Genomic DNA, 21,620 nt, shown 5'->3' on the forward strand with positions numbered 1-21,620 from the left:
TGTTTTTCCTTGTTAAACTCGTGATTATGGCATACTCTACCACTCTGGCCCTTACTGTCATTTCTAAGACCCGCTATCATGTGTCACTGTTTAATGACTCCTAAAACTGGCCTTATTGATTAACTTACATAATAAACTGAAAATATGAGAGTGCCTTATAACGTTTACTGATAAGATATACTTATACGATTAAAAGTTATTTTCATGTTTTCAATTGTGTCAACAGGGCTGTATTTGGTGAAGTTGCCACTGATAAGATGTTTCCAGAAATGTAGAGGTCTCAAAGGTTTTGCAGACTAGGATTCATTTTAGGATCTTGTTCAATTCTGTAAAAAAAAAAAACTTGGCCAAGGCCATTTAGTCTGCAGGTGCAGGTAGTCTTTGATTTTACCTTGTTATGTAAGTTTCTGTGATGTCATTTTAAGTCTTCTAGTTCCTTCAAAAAAAAAAAAAAAACAGTATTTTTGAACATAAGCTGGATGTCTACTTGACCCTTAGAATTTCATACCTTCTGAATGAACTTCTCCAGAGGCTTATGCTCAGTGTTTTTTGTTTGTTTGTTTGTTTTTTTATTGATCCATAACATGCAGAAACACTGAAAATCTCTTTGCCTCCTCAGGAACAGTAGATTGCACTTGTCCTGTTGATGAAATATGAAAGCAAAGTCATTCTTGACATCACCAGTACCACTCTACTCCCATCCCACATTAGGTCAAAGGATCCTGCCTATGAGTTTCTAATCATCCACAAGTAACTATAAATGCTAGGAAGATGTATTCATAGATGGACGGTCAATGCTTGTAACATAAATATATATTGAAATATATATTGTTTAAGGACAGGCATCTTGTAGATTGTTATATAAAGTGTTCCTCTAAACATACTGTAAATGTATGAACTTAGAAGTAATGAAAAGAAGACATCTCACCGGGGCTAAAGAACACGCTAAACAGACTGAGAATGGTCTTCAGCTCCCCTGTTTTAGCAGCATGCTAGCATTTCAAATAAACAGCATTGCTGCACTATTTACAGTATTTATCAGTTTTCATTTCAATTAACAAATTGCAAATGGTTGAAGTGTTTTGTAAAGATTTTAGATTTTATAATACAAAGCATTATTAAAAATGGTTTACCTATTTACCAAAAAGGATGTTCAAAATGTTCAAATGTGTTAAAAAAAAACATATTTTGAATTTGTACTTTATATAAATTTATACTCTTTTATACTTTACCCCAATATTATTGCACATTATGTGACCCTGGACCACAAAACCAGTCTTAAGTCGCTGGGGTATATTTGTAGCAATAGCCAAAAATACATTGTAAGAGTCAAAATTATTGATTTTTCTTATATGCCAAAAATCATTAGTATATTAAGTAAAGATCATGTTCCATGAAGATATTTTGTAAATTTCCTACTGTAAATATATCAAAACTTAATTTTTGATTAGTAATATGTATTGCTAAGGATTTCATTTGGACAACTTTAAAGATGATTTTCTCAATATTTTGATTTTTTTGCACCCTCAGATTACAGATTTTCAAATAGTTGTATCTCGGCCAAATATCGGCCTATCATAACAAACCATACATCAATGGAATGCTTATTTATTCAGCTTATTATTATTTATTAAATCTTAATTTAGAAAAATGACCATTATGACTGGTTTTGTGGTCCAGGGTCACATATTGAAAAGAGAGAGAGAGAGAGAGAGAGAGAGAGAAAACAAAACAATTAAAGTTCCTAACTACTTGAAGACACACTTGAATTTACTGGTTTATGGTGATCTTTTTACAACTGTGTTTACAACGTCCTATGAAACAACATTAACAAAATAAAATTATTACATGACAATGTGTAATAGTATCGCTTGTGTTATTTATTCTATTATTTCATTTATCATGGGTCTATTTAAAAGAACAATACCAAAGGAAAAAAATAAAAAATAAATACTCAATGCTCTCTAGTGTATGCTGTAAGTGATCTCTATTCAATTTTTCATTGAAACTATTCAGTGCTGACTGGAAGCCAATTAAATATTAAATGCCTAAGAGAAAAATGAAATACAGGCAATATGAATTCCCTTTAATTTAGAATAATTTGCCCCAAAAGGCACACATACTGAGATCATCTATTATTAAATGTCAGAGTTTTATGGACCCCTGGGGGACTGTGAAGGTATTGCATAGGGAGAAGATATGCAATATGTATACATTTTTATTTTTAAATTTTATTTTATTTTTGAATGACTAACGGATTGATAAGAATTATATAATAATGTTATTTATTTGTTTATTTCTAAGTAGGGATCAGAGTCTATAAAATCTGAAAAACCTTGATTTTTTTGTATAGTGAAGCCATATATGCCAATATGAACAATTATCTAAGCTAAATTGGGTGATTTAACTGAAAAATAATTTGAGTCAAATATAAATGTATAGATTCAAATAAGAACAAAATTGTTTAAAATAGTGGTTGAAAGATTAGCAGACACATTATAAATCCAGACTTCGGATGGACTAGACTGCTAAAACAGCAAGCTTTTGCGATTCTATTCATAGACAGTTTATGAATAGAATCTCCAGCACATACTATCCCTAACAGTTGCTGGGAAGTTTATTTCAAAATTAGAAATTTCAAGGATTTGAAAGGATATTATTTAAACACTGTGAAGAGATAGGCTATACTTTTCAATTATTCTTTTACTTGGTCAGCAGGATTAGCCTTTAGTTCAGTGAACCTGTAAATAATACTTATATGACATGAAACAATATTCCAAGAAAAATATTCACTGTCTTGAGATGATCAAAACAAAAACTTTTGTTCCGAGAATCGTGGGATCTTAAATCTTGAGATGTTAATTATGTATTTACTGAATTACATTAAAAGCTAATATTCATCACGTATCTGTGATTACAGCGCCATCTGCTGTGTTAAAATTCATGTCGACAAATGTTAAAATTTGGAAAGCTTATAGATCAGAGACGCCCAAACCAGGACCTTTGATTTGGCTGAGACTGCAACATCTGGGTAGGGAAAAAAGCCATGGAAATTTTTTTGGTAAACTTTTTGCATTGAAAAAAAAAAAAAAACAACAACACAAAAAAAAAAAAAAAACGCGATTTTAATTTAAAAAAAAGAATTAAATAGCCTAATAATATATATTTTTTATACAAATATTTTTTGGCCGTTCGTATGAACTTCATGTTGACATTAGACAACTGGTGACATTTGCAAGAAGTAACATATTGTCTAAAATAGATGCGGGTTGGAGGCTTCTATGAATGATTAATTTAACTCAGACTACAAACATAAAACTCCTGCCCCGAGGCACATTTTTCCTTCAGAATCTTTTTCTTTCAATAGAGGTGCAATCAAATTAAGCGAGACCATTACAAACGTGAGTAAAATTGCTACTGTCAGAAAACTGAAAGGGTATTTTTAGTTCATATGATTAAGAAATGTAACGTTAAATAAAGCTGTCTGTTTTACGCCTCTGCTGTATGGAGGACCCCTTGTTGTGTCGTTCAATATGGTTCATTGTTTCGATGATGAAAAGTAAACGCTTTTTTTCTTTCTTTTTATAGGCTATTTAGAGCTTCAATTAGATAGCTACTGATAATCTTTTTGCATGTTTTCATTTATTTATTTATTTTCTTGAGCTGTTTGTCGCGAAGGCCAGAAATGGCCAGTTCGACTACCACTAGCCCAGTTTTGAGTTAGAATATTTAAACAGCTTATGCGGACTTCTGTATCTTGCTTCGAAAGTTCCGGAAGAGCAAGGTCATCACGTAACTTGATTTATATATCGACGAACCTCACTATAGTAGGACCAGTCACATCCAGAACACAGAACTGTTCAACTCAACAGAGTCTTGTAATCGACTCTTTGAAAAGAGCAAACTGATTGGTCCGTTTTAGAGGCGTAGGACGTTTGCGTCAGGCCGAATCTGCTCCTTTCAAACACAAAATATCTTTACTGTACTGCGACCAATGAACTGAAAGGAGTCTTATTTCTGTGGCCGCAATGTTTTGAAGTGAGCAATGAATATTTGATACGATCTTGACTTCTTTTTTTTTTTTGCCAGATATGAATCCTATTCATCTACTTCGTGTTTTCAGATCTGCTCCGCGCATATTACAGACCAATAGATTTAGAAATTTCACATCCTGCCAAGTGAGTGCAAGTTTTACCGAGTTATTCATTTCTCTTTGACATTCCTTTATTTTCTTCTTCCACTTTTTTTTAGTATAAGATGGCATCCATAAAACATAAGAACACTAAAAGGATAGAAGGTCTGGACAAGAATGTATGGTAAGAATAGAGATTATTTGCTAACACTTTCTCACAGACATGTTTTAAATATTCCTAACAGTGTCTGTTGTGTTTTAGGGTGGCCTTCACATCAGTGGCAGCAGACCCTTCCATTGTCAATCTTGGACAGGGTTACCCAGATATTCCTCCTCCTTCCTATGTGAAAGAGGGTCTCGCTCAGGCTGCAATGGTTGACAGGCTGAACCAGTACACGCGTGGCTTTGTATGTTCTGTCCACACTTTTTGACTGTCCTGTATTATGTTGAAAAATCACTCAAATAGCTACATTTCTGTTTTCAGGGCCACCCAACACTGGTTAAAGCACTGTCAAAAGTATATGGAAAGGTCTATGACCGTCAGCTCGATCCGTTTAAAGAGATACTGGTTACAGTAGGTGGATATGGATCTTTGTTCAGCACTATGCAGGCTCTGGTTGAGGACGGAGATGAGGTAAAGCATATTTAGCACTTGTATGTAATACTTCCAACATATAATTGCACTAGATTATGACTTACGCATTCTCTACTCTTTTTCTTTTCTCCCTTTTTCAAATCAGGTTATTATTATAGAACCTTTTTTTGACTGCTATGTTCCTATGGTGAAAATGGCAGGGGGGAAACCTGTTTTAATACCTTTGCGTTTGGTAGGTTAGCAGGATGAATATTGCTTGCTGTAGTGTTTGCTGTATTTTTTCGTGAAACATAACACTTATTTGACCTGTTCTGTAGAAGTCGTCATCAGCAGCAACCAGAGTAAGCAGTGCTGACTGGGTTCTGGACCAGGAAGAACTTGCTAGTAAATTCAACTCCAAGACCAAGGCTATCATAATCAACACTCCTAATAACCCTATTGGAAAAGTAAGGTCACATATATCGTATTTAGATCCCAAATGCATTTGAATATTCTAAGCTCTCTTCCACTTCCAGATATTCAGTAGGTGTGAGTTGCAAGTTATTGCAGATCTCTGCATCAAACATGACACCCTGTGCTTCAGTGATGAGGTATATGAATGGCTCGTATATAAAGGCCATGAGCATGTAAAGATAGGTATGTGACTATTCTCCAGTGGTGCATCTTATCTTTTCGTGTCAGTGGATTACAAGTTGTATAAAGATGTGCTGATTCTGCTGTGTTCTTTCTTAACAGCAACCCTCCCTGGAATGTGGGACAGAACCATCACTATCGGCAGTGCAGGGAAAACATTCAGCGTCACTGGATGGAAGGTATTTGACTGTTATTGTCTTCATTGTTCATATTTATAATATTAATTCACCCAAAAATGAAAGTTATGTTATTATTTACTCAATAAACCGTCCTGTCAATTCAAACCCTCCTGCTGTTATTTTTCTCTGCCGAATAATGTTTTTGAAAGATTTTAAAGACTCCAGTCTTCAAGGAACAAAAATCCATAAAAGCAACATTATGTCGATAAGAGCTATAATATCTTATTCAAACTTCAGATTAAGAAATTATGCATCATGGCCAAATTATGCATTTGGTGCCAGATCACCATAGTCACCATAGTCAAAAATCCCATTGATTTTCTCCATAGAGGAATTTGTTTTTAAGGATAACTCATAAACCTTTAAAACAGACCTACTGTTTTTTAAGCACATCATTTCATTTTGTTGTTTGCTTTTGAAATGCTGTTGAAAACTTGCATTAGCCGAAATTCTGCAAAAAAATAAAAATAAAAATAAATCGGAGAATCGAAACGAACAAATTGTATCAAAAGAATTCCTAGTGTCCACTTGCCTACCCACTCCCATGAAGCACTGTTAAACACGTAATAGAGTCAATCTCCCTACATTCTTAAACTGCTTAAATTTTTGACCATTGTTTTATTTCATAATGCTTCCTGCAATTATATTTTTTTACCCTGTCCAAATACCCACACTTGTGGTCTTAGCCGCTTGAGAGCACGTGTATTCGACAGGAAGTAAGTGCGCAAGACCGTCCCAGGTTTTAAAAAAACGCCAATGTGCACTGCCCTTAACGCACACTAAATTCACACTATCTTCAATACCGCTCCGGAGCGGTATTCAAGGCTTAATGTATCCCATCATGCATCATGTTTTGGAATAAATCGTAAAACTTTTTGCCAAGATCTCGCGAAAGGTCATGGAAACCTTTCCAATTTAAATTAAATATTAATAATAATTAGATATTACAAATAATTTGGTTGTAAAACAAAGTGTTGCACATTTTATTGGTGCAAAGGTAAGTATATTTATTTTGTACAACATTTACAAATTCTTTTTATCACTTAATTAGAAGCCCCACAATTTAAATTTTTGTATTGAAACATAAAATTGAAAAATAAATCTCTGTAAACACTTGCATTTTTACAACACTATAAGTGTGTCCCATCAGGTAATGAAAAGTTCTACACACAATTGTGGTCTTCATGCTCACTTGAACACTTGGGCCAAATACAGGAAATATGTCATATAAGTAGTCAAGTGCTACGACCAAAAGTGTGGGTATTTGGACAGCATTAATTAAAGCCATTAAGTAATTAAGTAATTTGAGCCATTGAAATCAAAGATTGTAATATTGTATTACAACTCTTTATTGAAGACATTTTAAAAATCCTTATGGGAAAATGAATGGGACAAATACTTCTGGAACCAAGGCTGCTATACTCTATTGGTTTTTGGGCAAGCAATGGCGAAGATTTACCTAAACATTTACCTAAACAACCTAAATATTTCTCTGTTTAAAGCCTTTTATAAGCCACTGTATGGCTTATGAAGACTCATAATATAGTGCACAAATTATATGAACCACTTTTATGGTTCTTTTGAAGCTTGATATTGTAAATCATTGCATTTTTAGGTTGATCTTGACACATCATTGTATGGTAGAGAGATGCTTCAGGATTCTTAAAAACATTCTCCTTTTGTATTTCATGGGAAAAAAAAAGTAGCAAACAGGTTTGGAATTAAATGGTGATAAACAAATAATTCCAACATTTTCAAAATAAAATAAAAATGATAAAATTATATTTCTTTCATTTTTTTATTTATTTATTTTATGCAGCTGGGCTGGTCAATTGGGCCTGAACACTTGATCAAACACCTCCAGACTGTTATGCAGAACAGTCTCTATACATGTCCGACCCCTTTACAGGCAAGTTTTGTCTGCTATTATATAGTTGTACACAATGCACTGTCCTAGATGACGTGTTTGTGACAGTTTTACTGCACAGTAGGATGCTGTTGGCCAGGGTCTTCTTCGGGACTTTGAGCTGATGGGTAAACCCGACTGCTACTTTACCTCTCTGGCAGTAGAGCTGGAAGGGAAAAGAGACCGCATGGCAGCCATGTTGAGACAGACTGGCATGACTCCAGTGGTCCCGGAGGGAGGATACTTCATGATTGTGGATGTCACAGCACTCAGTAAGTGGCATGAAGTGACGTTTGTTAAAAAAAAAAAAAAAAAATTATTTGCAAAGGTGACATTGTTTGTGGGAAGTTAAATCTGATTAGTGTTGTTCTGTCTTGTCTGTTGAATATAGATCAGGACTTGTCACATATGGGAGATGATGAACCATATGACTACAAGTTTGTAAAATGGATGATAAAGGAGAAGGTATTCTGTTTTGTGATTTTAGTAATAAATAAGACAAAGCACAGTAAAACATACAGAATTGTCTTCAAAATTTTATATATACAGTGAGGAAAATAAGTATTTGAACACCCTGCTATTTTGCAAGTTCTCCCACTTAGAAATCATGGAGGGGTCTGAAATTGTCATCGTAGGTGCATGTCCACTGTGAGAGACATAATCTAAAAAAAAAATCCAGAAATCACAATGTATGATTTTTTAACTATTTATTTGTATGATACAGCTGCAAATAAGTATTTGAACACCTGTCTATCAGCTAAAATTCTGACCCTCAAAGACCTGTTAGTCTGCCTTTAAAATGTCCACCTCCACTCCATTTATTATCCTAAATTAGATGCACCGGTTTGAGGTTGTTAGCTGCATAAAGACACCTGTCCACCCATACAATCAGTAAGAATCCAACTACTAACATGGCCAAGACCAAAGAGCTGTCCAAAGACACTAGAGACAAAATTGTACACCTCCTTAAGGCTGGAAAGGGCTACGGGGAAATTGCCAAGCAGCTTGGTGAAAAAAGGTCCACTGTTGGAGCAATCATTAGAAAATGGAAGAAGCTAAACATGACTGTCAATCTCCCTCGAACTGGGGCTCCATGCAAGATCTCATCTCGTGGGGTCTCAATGATCCTAAGAAAGGTGAGAAATCAGCCCAGAACTACACGGGAGGAGCTGGTCAATGACCTGAAAAGAGCTGGGACCACCGTTTCCAAGGTTACTGTTGGTAATGCACTAAGACGTCATGGTTTGAAATCATGCATGGCACGGAAGGTTCCCCTGCTTAAACCAGCACATGTCCAGGCCCGACTTAAGTTTGCCAATGACCATTTGGATGATCCAGAGGAGTCATGGGAGAAAGTCATGTGGTCAGATGAGACCAAAATAGAACTTTTGGTCATAATTCCACTAAACGTGTTTGGAGGAAGAAGAATGATGAGTACCATCCCAAGAACACCATCCCTACTGTGAAGCATGGGGTGGTAGCATCATGCTTTGGGGTGTTTTTCTGCACATGGGACAGGGCGACTGCACAGAGGATGACCGGGGCCATGTATTGCGAGATTTTGGGAACAACCTCCTTCCCTCAGTTAGAGCATTGAAGATGGGTCGAGGCTGGGTCTTCCAACATGACAATGACCAAGCACACAGCCAGGATAACCAAGGAGTGGCTCTGTAAGAAGCATATCAAGGTTCTGGCGTGGCCTAGCCAGTCTCCAGACCTAAACCCAATAGAGAATCTTTGAGGGAGCTCAAACTCCGTGTTTCTCAGCGACAGGCCAGAAACCTGACTGATCTAGAGAAGATCTGTGTGGAGGAGTGGGCCAAAATCCCTCCTGCAGTGTGTGCAAACCTGGTGAAAAACTACAGGAAACGTTTGACCTCTGTAATTGCAAACAAAGGCTACTGTACCAAATATTAACATTGATTTTCTCAGGTGTTCAAATACTTATTTGCAGCTGTATCATACAAATAAATAGTTAAAAAAATCATACATTGTGATTTCTGGATTTGTTTTTTTAGATTATGTCTCTCACAGTGGACATGCACCTACGATGACAATTTCAGACCCCTCCATGATTTCTAAGTGGGAGAACTTGCAAAATAGCAGGGTGTTCAAATACTTATTTTCCTCACTGTATATATATGTATGTGTGTATATTATACAGTGCCGTGAAAAGTTTTTGCCCCCTTCCTGTTTTTAAATTTTTGTGCATATTTGTCACACTTAAAAGATTCAGATAATCAAACAAATTGTAATATTACACAAACATAATGCAAGTAAATACAAAATGTAGTTTTTAAATGATGATTTCATTTATTAAGGGAAAAAAGCTGTCCAAACCAACCTGGACCTATGTGAAAAATGAATTGCCCCCCTCCTGTTAAATCATGAAAGAACTGTGATTAACCACATTATTTTAGAAAGCGGAGTTAAATTTCACTAGCCAAACCCAGGCCTGATTACTGCCAGACCTGTTGAATCAAGAAATAGAACCTGTCTGACAAAGTGAAGCATGCTTAAAGAGCAACACATCATGCCGCGATCTTAAGAAATTCAAGAACAGATGAGAAACAAAGTAGTTGACATGTATCAGTCTGGAAAGGGTTTTAAAGCCATTTCTAAGGCTTTGGGACTCCAGCGAACCACGGTCAGAGCCATTATCCACAAATGGAGAAAACTTGGAACAGTGGTGAACCTTCCCAGGAGTGACCGGCCTACCAAAATTACTCCAAGAGCGCAACGACAAGGAGGTCCAGGAGGTCATAAAAGAACCCAGAACAACATCTCAAGAACTGCAGGCCTCACTTGCCTCAATTAAGGTCAGTGTTCATGATTCAACAATAAGAAAGAGACTGGGCAATAACAGCATCCATGGGAGAGTTCCAAGGCAAAAGCCACTGCTGACCAAAAAGAGCACAAAGGCTCGTCTCACATTTGCCAAAAAGAAATATGTTGATTATCTCCAAGACTTTTGGGCAAATATTCTGTGGACTGATGCGACAAAAGTTGAAATTTTTGGAAGGTTTGTGTGTCCTGTTACATCTGGTGTAAAATCAGCACAGCATCTCATAATAAGTACATCATACCAACAGTCAAACATGGTGGTGGTAGTGTGATGGTCTGGAGCTGCTTTGCAGCTTCAGGACCTGGATGACTTGCCATAATTGATGGAACCATGAATTCTGCACTCTGTCAGAAAATCCTGAAGAAGAATGTCCAGTCGTCAGTTTATGACCTCAAACTCAAGCGCACTTGGGTTATGCAGAAGGACAATGGCTCAAGAAAAACAAAATTAAGGTTTTGGAGTAGCCAAGTCAAAGTCTGGACCTAAATCCGATTGAGATGCTGTGGCCTGACCTTAAACAGTCCTTTCATGCTCGAAAACCCTCCAATGTGGCTGAATTAAAACAATTCTGCAAAGAAGAGTTGGCCAAAATTCCTCCACGGCAATGTGAAAGACTCATTGCCGGTTATCACAAATGCTTGTAGCGTTTGGACCAATCAGACACACAACTATTTGTTATATTTAACAAATAATCCCTAACACTCCCTCACCCAAACAAGCCAACTATGAGGGTCTATGGACTAACTTAACACCTCAAAAGGGCAGAACAGGCCTCTGGTTCCATGGCAATCAAAGATAACACTAGTTTTATTGCTCAAAGGAATGCAGGCAGAGCAACTCTCACTCCATTTCCCCTTAGGAAAGACACACAATGCCCATAAAAATGGACTCTTCTCTAATTAATTCATAGAAAAACTTTCTTTGAATGAACACACATATCCTTCAGGTCATTGTGTATATTGTTACGGTTATTGTATATTGCCTTTAGTATTGTATACTGTTTTGTGCATGCGTATGATAGCACCACTCGTTCACATAACCTTAACTATACCATGTTTGGTCTCTATGAATTCGTCTTCGGATGATCTAATTGAGAGTGTATATTACATGTTTATACCTATGCAACATATTAGTGTTCTAAGCATCTTTAGTAGTTTTTCCATTAACACCCAATCAAATCACATATGCAAAATACCATACCAAAGAGTTGTAAACTTTCCCTCCAAAAGTGAATGTCACCATTGGCTCTTTGACTCCCCGGAGGTGTGACCTCTATAACAGACAAAGCTCTCACTTCAGTGACCCGCTTGCCAGTCTACGGTTCTGTTAGATACTGAGAAGATGAGGATGTGAGCTAGAAGTCTTCTGTACCTTAAGTTTGAGCCAGGCTTCGGCCTTGTCTTTCCATTCAACAAAGATCCTAGGACCTCAGCCGATGTCTCTCTTAGTTCTCTCATCACCTTCATCTGGGAGAAAACTCTCCCAATCACCACTGAGCCAGAATAACATCTTTTGGAGTTCATCACCCTTCAAACCTGGAAGGACTTGAAGAACTCCAACACCACCAAACCATCAAAACTTTCATCCGAGAATGCATCCGGACACTTGTTCAACGACAAGGGCAATGCAAGTATCGTACATTTAACTAAACGAAACAGGTTTAGTATAAGCGGTAGACCCCGTTGTAAAACGGCACTGATGGTTTTTAACTCGGGTGGTTCTGACTCATTTTCCATAAGTGCATTCTCTGGTTTCTCTAATGGTTTCATTCATCCACTTTAGCTCCCCTTTTGTATGTACGCGTGAGTGTATGTATGTTTGTTTGTTAGATTAGTTTGTGTTAGTGTTTAGTTAATAAAACTCTTGTGCACAAATGACACAAGTTTCTGATTCTGCCTTGCAAATTAATGTCCCTTTATGATTTTGATCCTTGCTACATGCTCTAATGCATTAATACTTAGGAAAGTATTTTCTGTGGCCACGAAAATAGCCTTTCTTAGATTTGATATGAACTTACACTGAATGTTCGCTGGACGAACAGATTAGTTGATGGCAATTTAATTCTGCTACAGTTACTGGCAGCTGACATAAATAATTGTAATTAATAATAATTAATTGTAATTATTTATATACATTTCCCTTTTGAGCTGATTTGCTACACGCTTGATTGCAGTTGTTGCTGCAAAGGGTGGCACAACCAGTTATTAGATTTAGGGGGCAATTACTTTTTCATGTAGGGCCAGGCAGATTTGGACAGGTTTTTTCCCTCAATAAATGAAATCATTATTTCAAAACTGCATTTTGTATTTACTCAGGCTATCTTTGTGTAATATTAAAATTAGTTTAAGATCAGAATCATTCAAGTGTGACAAATATGCAAAAAAGTAAAAAAAAAAAAAAAAAAAACTGGAAGGGGGCAAAAACTTTACACCACTGTGTGTGTGTGTGTGTATATGTATGTATATGTGTAATATATAATATAATTGAAATTTTTTAATTTATTATTATTATTATTTTTTAAGAAACTGGCTGCGATTCCTGTAACAGCTTTTGTGGGGGAAGATTCTGTAAAGGAGTTTGAGAAATACATCCGTTTGTGCTTTATCAAGGTAAGGAGTGGGTTAACTTTAGGTTTTTACAGGAAATGCAAAAGATCATTTAGCTATCTAAAGACAGCATAGCTAAATATTTTGCTATCTTTCCTTTCTGAAACTGTCTGAATTTTGCAGAGATGATTTTTAAAATAACAACTGACATTAAATGCCTTACTAATGTTAATGGTATTTAATGGTTTTTTTACTACAGCAAGAAAGCACCTTGGATGCAGCAGAGGCCATTCTGAAGAGCTGGAACAAAGGCTGATAATGCAGTAATACCATGTGCAGTACTGATCAGATAAAATATTTACCTAAATTTTGTAATGTTACATCCTCTTACAATAACCTAAACTGCAGCTGAAGTGTTTTTAGAGCTTGCATTTAAAGTTTGCAGGATCAGTCTTTTTTTTTTAAAGCCTGTTGGGATTATTAATTATATGTTAATTTTTAAATGAATATTTTGTCACAGGCTACTAGTTGTATTAAATTTACTGAATTTAATGCTTGTATAAATGTATAAATCAAATGTGGGGAAGTCGCCATGTTTGTCTGGCTTTTTAAAGGTAGCTTGTGTACTCTTATCAAAATAATTTCTGAAGGATACGAGTAATATGGCTCCTGAAAATTCATCATATGGCTAAATTACACCTTCACATATATTAAAATAGAAAACTGATATTCTAAGTTGTAATAGTTCACAGTATTACTGTTTTTAGCCCAAGTGAGCATAATACAGACTTTTCAAAAACATTAAAAAAATCATATCAACCCCAAAATTTTCAATAGTAGTGTAGATGAAAATGTGTAAAAGGTGCTTTTAGATCAGGCCCTGGGTGATTGAAACAGCATGTTAAATGCAGCACCTTGTAGTATTTGGTTTGGCTGCAATTCTGAGGTCAGTTTCCAACACTGTGACCATTCATAGAGAAGTGTGAAATTTCTAAGTCCAGCGTTTTTCTTTGCATTGATTTGCAAAGTTTACAGTAAATAGCATTTACACAGAGTACAACTCAAATCTAAGGTGTTGTGGGTGACAGGATTGAGTCTGACCTGCATTCCATATAACTTCACTTTTTTAGTAAATTTGTGTGAATGAACAAAAATTAAATTAAATGTTTTTTTTATTTTATTTTTTTAAACGAAAATATATTTTTTAATAGAACCAATAGGTTTTTTCACAAGACAATATCATTTGCCAACCTCAAGATGGCATCATTCAACCTGAAAATGTTCAGTATAGGTGTGGAACCTAAAATTTAATTAATTATAGGCCTATATTATTGGTCAGTGAATTTGAATTTAACCTTTTGTACTTTTTCTGTTAACAGCAAATGCCCATTTAGTCAAGTGCAAAGAGTTAAGTAGACCAACGTTAATATTATTTGCTAACATGCACAAACCACACACTAAGCTGATCCTTTACAAAAGTCGTCACTTTCTAAAGCAGTGTGTGTATTCACTAATAATTTAGATGGATATAGTTATTACAATAAGGTGCAAATACAGAAGGATCTGAAGTATTTATACAAAAGCCTCAACTTGTGCTGAAATCGATTGAATCCACAGGACTGTTCTAAAAGAGTTAGATTGTCTGAATTCTTCTTCTCTAATTTAAAGTATTTGATCAGTGACACCCAAATTCCCTCCTATATTTTGGTTCACTTCCTTTCTGCAGATAAAAGGTTCTCTGAAGCACCAGCAAAGTGAAGGGCGGAGCCTCTCCTCTCCAACCTATTTCCCAGCTTCCCTTTCCTCTTCCTGTCTGTAAATCTGTCCCATGTCCTGACCATCCCCTGGAGAGCATGTACCCTACTATTTCTATGACATTTTCCAAGATAACGTCTGGTCTCTGACTATCAGACAGCAAAATCAGATTTACACTGTAGTTCAAAAGATTAAAAATCTGGTTTAATCTAATATAAAAACAGGAAACAAAGTTTAAAGGGGTCATGGTATGCCTTTTTTATTATTGTAAAACATTTCTTATGACAAAGAAATATTTAAGAGTTTTCAATGTCACTAATCAAATATGTATACTTTGACATTTACCATGTGAGCTGTTTTTTGTGCAAATGGTCAGACGTTGTAGCTTCCACTGAAGGACAAGATGTTCTTTGGGACGTTCTCAAATCGTGTTGGATAATACAGTGCTGTTTCACACACACCATGTTGCACTAAATAATTGGTTTCCTTTAAGAACAGCACAGTGGGAGTATTTCACGTGTATGATACTGTGCGGAGGAGGCTGTTCAAACACATTACCTTAATCTTGAACACAGAGAGGAGGGAGTTATGAATGTTCACGGAGTGGATGAAGCAAAACTAACTTGCTTTCCATGGGAAACCCGTATTAGTCATGCAGTGACTCTCACATACACACCCAGACAGGACCAGTTAGACCCGCAGAGCGATAACTTTTCTTCTTCCTCTCAGTCAGGTGAGGTGACTCAAACATCAAAACTGCTTCTGCTTTCACTGAAAACGTATCAAACGCCACCCATAGTAGGAAACGGCAAAAACGAGCTTATTAGTAAATTCACTAGACCGGTTTTCATCTGCCACGGATACACAAAGACACTGTTAAATCAAGTACTAAAACTTGGCCGTCGCGTTTGACCAGACAGGTGCATCAGTCATCTTCCACCTGCAGTAAGATTTACATCACATTTTCACTCAGTAGTAAATCCATCGTCTTATGTCTTAACAGAGAGCCCACTAACAAGCTTAAATGTGCAGTTATATATGAATCATCAAATATACGTTTTTCGGTATGGCACACGCCAATAATGTCAGAATTATGGCAAAGATGAATCGGGTTTACATCCAAAACACTGTATTTGGCATCTTTTTAAGTGGATTTAGTGACGTCAAACAATTTTTATTTCTACTCAAGTACAACTTGAAAGTGCATGTAAACATACTTAGTTGATATTAGGGGTGTCTTCATTAGTTTGCTTGGAGCACATTCTTCTTTGAAGCTCTTACCAAGAGGAATAGACAGAAACCAGGTGTTAGTTGGTGTACAGAATGTTATTTGAGGAAGATTTTCGTGATACACTTGAGTGGAATTGTTGGCAGGAGTCCATCATAAGCTTGCTCAGAGAAGGGGTGAGCTCACTGTAGGAACAAAAGTGTCGGAACAAGTAGGAATGGTGATCACAGACTTCTATTAAAGGTGGTTTAATGTTGACATATACAACCACAAAATGGCTAAACTGAGAAATCGCTGCAAAATTACAAAGATCTGAAACGGACTACAAATATTCTTTAAAAAATGTCAACTAATAAAACATACAGCCAGTTTGGCATGATCACATGCCAAAAATATACATTTTTTTTGTTTGTTTTCATGAATATACATTTTTACATTCCATATGAAAAGTTCAGAATTGCTCTCAACTTTGAGCTGCCCTCTCCAAAATGATAATCTTACAATTCATATATGTGTACAACCATTGTCATAACATACAGCAGATCCAAATGGCTAATATTCTAAAAATACAGTATAAAACTATAACTTACATTTCTTTTGATGATTAGAGTACAATGATACTTCTATAGAAATGAAAATAAATTCTTAAAAGATCAATTAAATTGCAGCTTTCTCTCATTTTGCCTTGATAAAATTCAAGTTCATTTATCTGTGCTCTTGGACCAAGGTCTTTTTTATTCCAATAAAATGGGTAGAAGAACATTTGGCAGGAACGCTTTGGTAGGTTTTCTGTACCTCATAGTTACTGTTTGGAAGCCCTGTAAAGAATTTAAGGCATTGAAGGGAATACAAGAAAATAAATAATTCAAGAGAACTCTCTTTGAGCTTGCTAGTCTTGTAAGATGCTCCTATTATGGAGTGAATAATTTGCAATTTGATGTCTTGGTCAAGTTCAGTTCTTCAGTTGTGTGTTGAAAATCCCAAAATCTGAAGACAGTAGGCACATTTCAGCTTTTAAAAGCAGAGAAAATGTGTGGAAAATGGAGAGGAAAGCTGCAGTTGATCCTGTTGATTCCTCACAAGTTTATAATGGTCACCGATCAGTGTCCCAGTGCCCTGACAATAAAAAGATGCCACATTGGGCTACCAAGACTCAACCACTTCATTCTTGGTTCTTAAAACAAATTATTGCCAATCCTTTAAGTGGCACAATAAGAGCATAGAGGGAAAGTAGTTTCTTTTCCAATGTGTCCTACAGAGAGGGAGTTGTTCAGTTGGTTCAGTGTTGAGCATGTGTGAACAGGGTTTATGAGGATCTGGGTTAACACCAGTCGGCGATGTAGTCAAAGTCTGCAAACATCTCCTGCTCGCTGACTGTCAAAAACCTTGGCTCACGAGGTGGAGTCAATATCGGCGCCTCTGAGGTGAATTCATCGTCAAAGTTACTAACATCTTCACGGCCTATGATGGTCGGCACAAATGGGGGTCGCATCTTCTTTGCAAGCAGTGCAGCCCAATCCATATTCTGAGGAAGAATAAACAAATGTGTTGTAAGGAGATTTTCAGTGACATCTGAAAGTGTAAAAAAAAAAAAAAAAGTTAAACAGGCCTACTCTGAAAAACGGGTGCCTCTTCACTTCCTCCGCATCTCGTTCCCCTGCGCCAAGGCGCCGCTCTGGATTTCTCCTTAACAACTGGATAAGGAAGAGAATGTTTAAAGCTTATGAGCATAGTTAGCTGGTAAATTAATTTGAGAATATAAAAGTGCCATTACAAAAAGGAACAGTCTTTTTTAATAAAGCTGTGTTGCCGTTAACAATAAAATGAGCTGTAGTCTAGGAAAATAGTTTAACCATAGCAGGACACATCCAAACATACCCTTCTCATTATGGAAATGGCTTCTGTGGAGAGGAACCTTGGATAGCGAACTTCATCGTTAACAATACTGTCAAACACCTCCTCTTCATCATCACCAGGGAACGGGGACTGTAAAATAATTAAAATAATATTAATATTTCACATAATAAAATATTGAAAATAAATAAAAGTGCCTTTGTTTGTATTATTCCCATATCAATGAACATGAGCCTATCAGTACTAGATCACAAATAATAAATCACTTAAATTCTAATTATTATAAATGTTAATTACTGTAGTCAACTAAATTATGTAAATTGTCAATTGAGGACTGAAGTATCACGTTCATGTTTTTTTAGTTTGCAACCACTACAAGAAACACGCCTAACAAAACCACTGAGAATGGATGCATGGGAAGCAGTCTTGCTTTAAAAAGAACAGTTGGATGGAAACCAACAAAATGGCAACAGAACGCAGTAAACTTGAGACGTTTTTCAAACTTGACAAACTGTATTAAAAACATGGTGCTCATAGAGCGAGACGCTGAAAAACAGTGAGACGTCAAATAGCACAGATGGAATGTCTGAACAAGTTCTGTTCGAATGGTCCATTGGTCTACATCAGGCAGGTTGACAAACTCGGTTGCATGGATTGCTGTGGACTGTAAACCAGTGAAATACTAAAAGACCCCGATATAATTCAAACCAAATCGAAGAACGAACTGATGTGAGGTCATTTCGAACAAAATCCAGCCAAAATGAAGTTCGTTTTGTGAGTTCGAAACGGCTTGCCAAACCTAACTTTCCGCAAAAATTCTTTACAGCTCCAAAACACCTTTATACTATCATTAGTCCGTGACGATTACGACACAGGGGGTGTGTGCTGAGGCTCCGCCTTCTTTCACGCAAAACTCTCCTCTGGGTTCATTTAGTCTCTCGAGTCCTTGGAGGTGAAAATAAAAGTTGTGCTTCTGATGAAATGAGACACTGACACTGTTTTTCATGTTTAACACTGCTGATTGCTTTTAAGCAATATATTTAATAAAGTGCCATGTAAATACACATGACTTGACTTGACGAGAGTGCTAATTTGCAGAGCTCATTCAAACATAACCATGTCGCTATGATCAGATGCTTTTTTTTGTTTGTTTTTAAAGAAATGCTTGCCGTTTTCTCCATTTTTGTTGTGTTTATTTTGTTACGGAGAGGAAAGCGCGCAGCACATATTTACATATTTAAATGTTGCTTTCATCAGAGAGGGTTGTGTCGTGGTGTTTCGCTAACAGTATAACGCTGCTCATGTATTTCCAACTTTCGTTTTACCCCTAAATGATGAACAAACGGTACTTCGTTTTGAGTATACGGGTCCTTAACTGAAGTTCTAAAGTCACATTTTATTTTACTTTTCAAAGATTTAATCATCTGAAACAATGTAAATTATTTTAAATTTTTAGGTGGACCAAACGACATTAACCGTACTCTTCATACATTTTCTCTTTGCAGATCAATTAAGTATTCATCCATCCATCCATCATACCTCTCCAACCAACATCTCAAAGATGAGAACTCCCAGACCCCACCAGTCCACTGCTCTTGTGTATGACGTCTCAGTTAAAACTTCCGGTGCTAAGAACTCAGGAGTTCCACAGAACGTACTAGTACGATCTTTAAAGCCCATTCCTACATGATGGGAGATGGAATGAGTTACACTCACATTACTGACAAACAACACATAAATCACACAAAATTTAGTAACATTAGTAATAAAAAATACATTATCTACCTTCTTTGCAAAGACCAAAATCTGCAATCTTGACGTATCCCTCAGTATCTAGCAAAAGGTTATCTAACTTCAAATCCCTGCAGTAGAAAGTTCATGACAGTCACATGTGGTTCATAAAACGTTCTTCTGTTTTTACATTCAGGACTGACGCTTACCTGTACACTATTTTATGGTCATGCAGAAATTGCAGCCCCAAGACGACACAAGCAGCATAAAAACTGAGGACGTAAAAACAAGTGATTTCAGATGGAAATCCAGCTTTTGGGAAACAATCATGTCAAAGTGACAGCAGCAATAGTAAATTCAGTCACTCACACAGAGCGCAGTTCAGAGAACACGTCTGCATGAATGTGCATCATCAGGTCTCCTCCTGCTGCGTACTCCATGACGAAACACACATGCTCCTTGGTCTGGAAACAAGCGAAGAGGTTCACCAGGAACGGATGCCGAACACTGTTCACTGTCTCAAAGATCCTCTTCTCACACATGAGGCTGTGGATAGATATTAATGTAGAGTAAAAGGACAGTTGACAAAACATGGCCATTAACTTTTTTCCTCCAACAATTCCGGTAAAAATGTATATGAGAGATACATACTTTAGCTATATTGATATATATTTAAGACTTTCTACTTCAATATATTGCACTCCAGTGTGACAAATGTATTTTTAAAAGCAGAAGCGTTCCACTTTGTCTGTCAGTTAACATGGACACATTAACTGCATGCATAGTAATTATAAGTGAATAAGCTAAATATTAGTGGTTTTAAGTGGAATGTTAATTACTCAAATGCATATAATGTTAACAGTGACTATTGATAATGTATGTAGCATTGCATTTGTATATACTGTAGATTATATAACAAACAGTTTGTATTTATTTTAGCCTCTATATCAGAAAGTTATGGCGTGAGAAAAAATTTATGAGAAGAAAATTGAAAATTGAAAATGAAGAAATGGCAACAAAGTTACAGCAAGTTAGAGAGTTGCTAGCATGAGGACTTCCAGTGTCAATCTAAATTAAGTTAACCAAAAGACAATTATCGAATAAATATTTATATGAAAACATATACATTTATGAACACACTATTTTGCATATTGTCAACTAAAATGTTATTTGAACTGCATTTTAGTCCAAATAAAATGGACTAAAATGAATAAATGTGACATGCTAAAATACCGATTAATTCAAAAAAACATTCATTTGTAAAAAAACACTATGCATGGTGGCTCCACCATGTCTAGAGTACAGCTCTGACGCTTTGGCCTTAATAATAACAGGAAGTAAAACAGGAGCAGAACAGTCCCCACAGTATACAATAACTGATGACTCTACAAATGCTTCGAAGCATCGTCATGAAGTTGTTCGTTTATTTTACTTAAACACACATAGATAGCCTTTACCTGTCTACTTCATCCCTTGCAACAATGTCACCTTTCTTCAAAGCTTTAATGGCAAACATTTCTCCAGTGGTCTTGTACTCAGCAAGTAAAACCTGTTGAATAATTAAAGGGATGAGACAATGAAACTATCTGCAGGAGCCACATCTCAAAGTGGCAGCATGTAGACATAATTTGCTACCATTACATAAATGGTTCATATACTGTACATTTATGACACATTTGCACATTTTACAGAACTCGCCTTAGTGCATATGTGAAAGCAAGTTTAAGTTTACCTTTCCAAAGTGGCCACGCCCCAGAACAGCTACACATTTGAAGTCTGTCAAACTGAATTGAACTTCCTCTTCTTCCCTAAAGGCATGACCACACACTTTGAGCATTTGACTGCATGCTGTTTATATGTAGCCATGATGTCAGTAATCCAAAAAAAAGGGGAAAAACTATTGTACCTTATTTCAGTTTTTCGTTGAACTGCAGTCAGTTCCAGGACAGGCTGCTCATTTTCAACCAGACTGTCATAATCTGGTTTAGCTACTGTGTTGTTCAGGAAGTCAAAGGTCGCTAGGGCATCCTGTAGGCGACAGGCATTTAAGAGTCATTTTGAAGTACTTCAAGAGAACTCCCCTTATTAATAATACTTGCCTTAAAGGGACAGTTCAGACAAAAAAACAAAATGAAGAATCTGTCATTGTTTACTTGTCATCATTATATTCCCAACCCATATAACTGACTTTTCCCCATCAAACACAGAAGGACATG

The 21,620-nt window shown here is 36.3% G+C and overlaps 2 protein-coding genes across 7 annotated transcripts in view; one reads left to right on the forward strand and one right to left on the reverse strand.

Annotated features, from left to right (window-relative positions):
- The first annotated feature begins 3,299 nt into the window (after positions 1-3,299).
- LOC131542098 (kynurenine--oxoglutarate transaminase 3) lies at positions 3,300-13,563 on the forward strand. 5 transcript variants are annotated; one of them, XM_058778416.1, is made up of 14 exons: positions 3,333-3,401; positions 4,090-4,178; positions 4,252-4,316; positions 4,395-4,539; positions 4,617-4,766; positions 4,873-4,959; positions 5,045-5,173; positions 5,243-5,363; positions 5,463-5,539; positions 7,359-7,448; positions 7,531-7,717; positions 7,837-7,910; positions 12,813-12,899; positions 13,096-13,563. In XM_058778416.1, exons 2-14 carry the CDS (start codon positions 4,092-4,094, stop codon positions 13,150-13,152), a joined length of 1,356 nt encoding a protein of 451 aa, XP_058634399.1. In that variant the 5' UTR covers positions 3,333-3,401; positions 4,090-4,091; the 3' UTR covers positions 13,153-13,563. The 5 variants fall into 5 exon arrangements, with proteins under 5 accessions (XP_058634400.1, XP_058634399.1, XP_058634398.1 ...); XM_058778418.1 differs by lacking the exon at positions 3,333-3,401 and adding an exon at positions 3,965-4,038 and having other exon boundaries at positions 4,124-4,178; XM_058778417.1 differs by lacking the exon at positions 4,090-4,178 and having other exon boundaries at positions 3,300-3,401.
- A 2,488-nt stretch (positions 13,564-16,051) lies between these two features.
- pkn2b (protein kinase N2b) overlaps positions 16,052-21,620 on the reverse strand; it is a 38,767-nt gene continuing 33,198 nt past the window's right edge. For both annotated transcript variants that reach the window (XM_058778413.1, XM_058778412.1), the window contains exons 13-22: positions 21,311-21,432; positions 21,137-21,212; positions 20,862-20,953; positions 19,774-19,950; positions 19,614-19,676; positions 19,459-19,535; positions 19,213-19,355; positions 17,698-17,805; positions 17,433-17,513; positions 16,052-17,344 (exon numbers count right to left, since the gene is read on the reverse strand). In XM_058778413.1, coding sequence (XP_058634396.1) covers positions 17,141-17,344; positions 17,433-17,513; positions 17,698-17,805; positions 19,213-19,355; positions 19,459-19,535; positions 19,614-19,676; positions 19,774-19,950; positions 20,862-20,953; positions 21,137-21,212; positions 21,311-21,432 — 1,143 coding nt within the window. In that variant the 3' untranslated portion in view covers positions 16,052-17,140. The remainder of the gene's footprint in view (positions 17,345-17,432; positions 17,514-17,697; positions 17,806-19,212; positions 19,356-19,458; positions 19,536-19,613; positions 19,677-19,773; positions 19,951-20,861; positions 20,954-21,136; positions 21,213-21,310; positions 21,433-21,620) is intronic.

This window comes from Onychostoma macrolepis, chromosome 06, assembly GCF_012432095.1.
Source record: "Onychostoma macrolepis isolate SWU-2019 chromosome 06, ASM1243209v1, whole genome shotgun sequence".
Taxonomy (NCBI): Eukaryota; Metazoa; Chordata; class Actinopteri; order Cypriniformes; family Cyprinidae; genus Onychostoma; species Onychostoma macrolepis.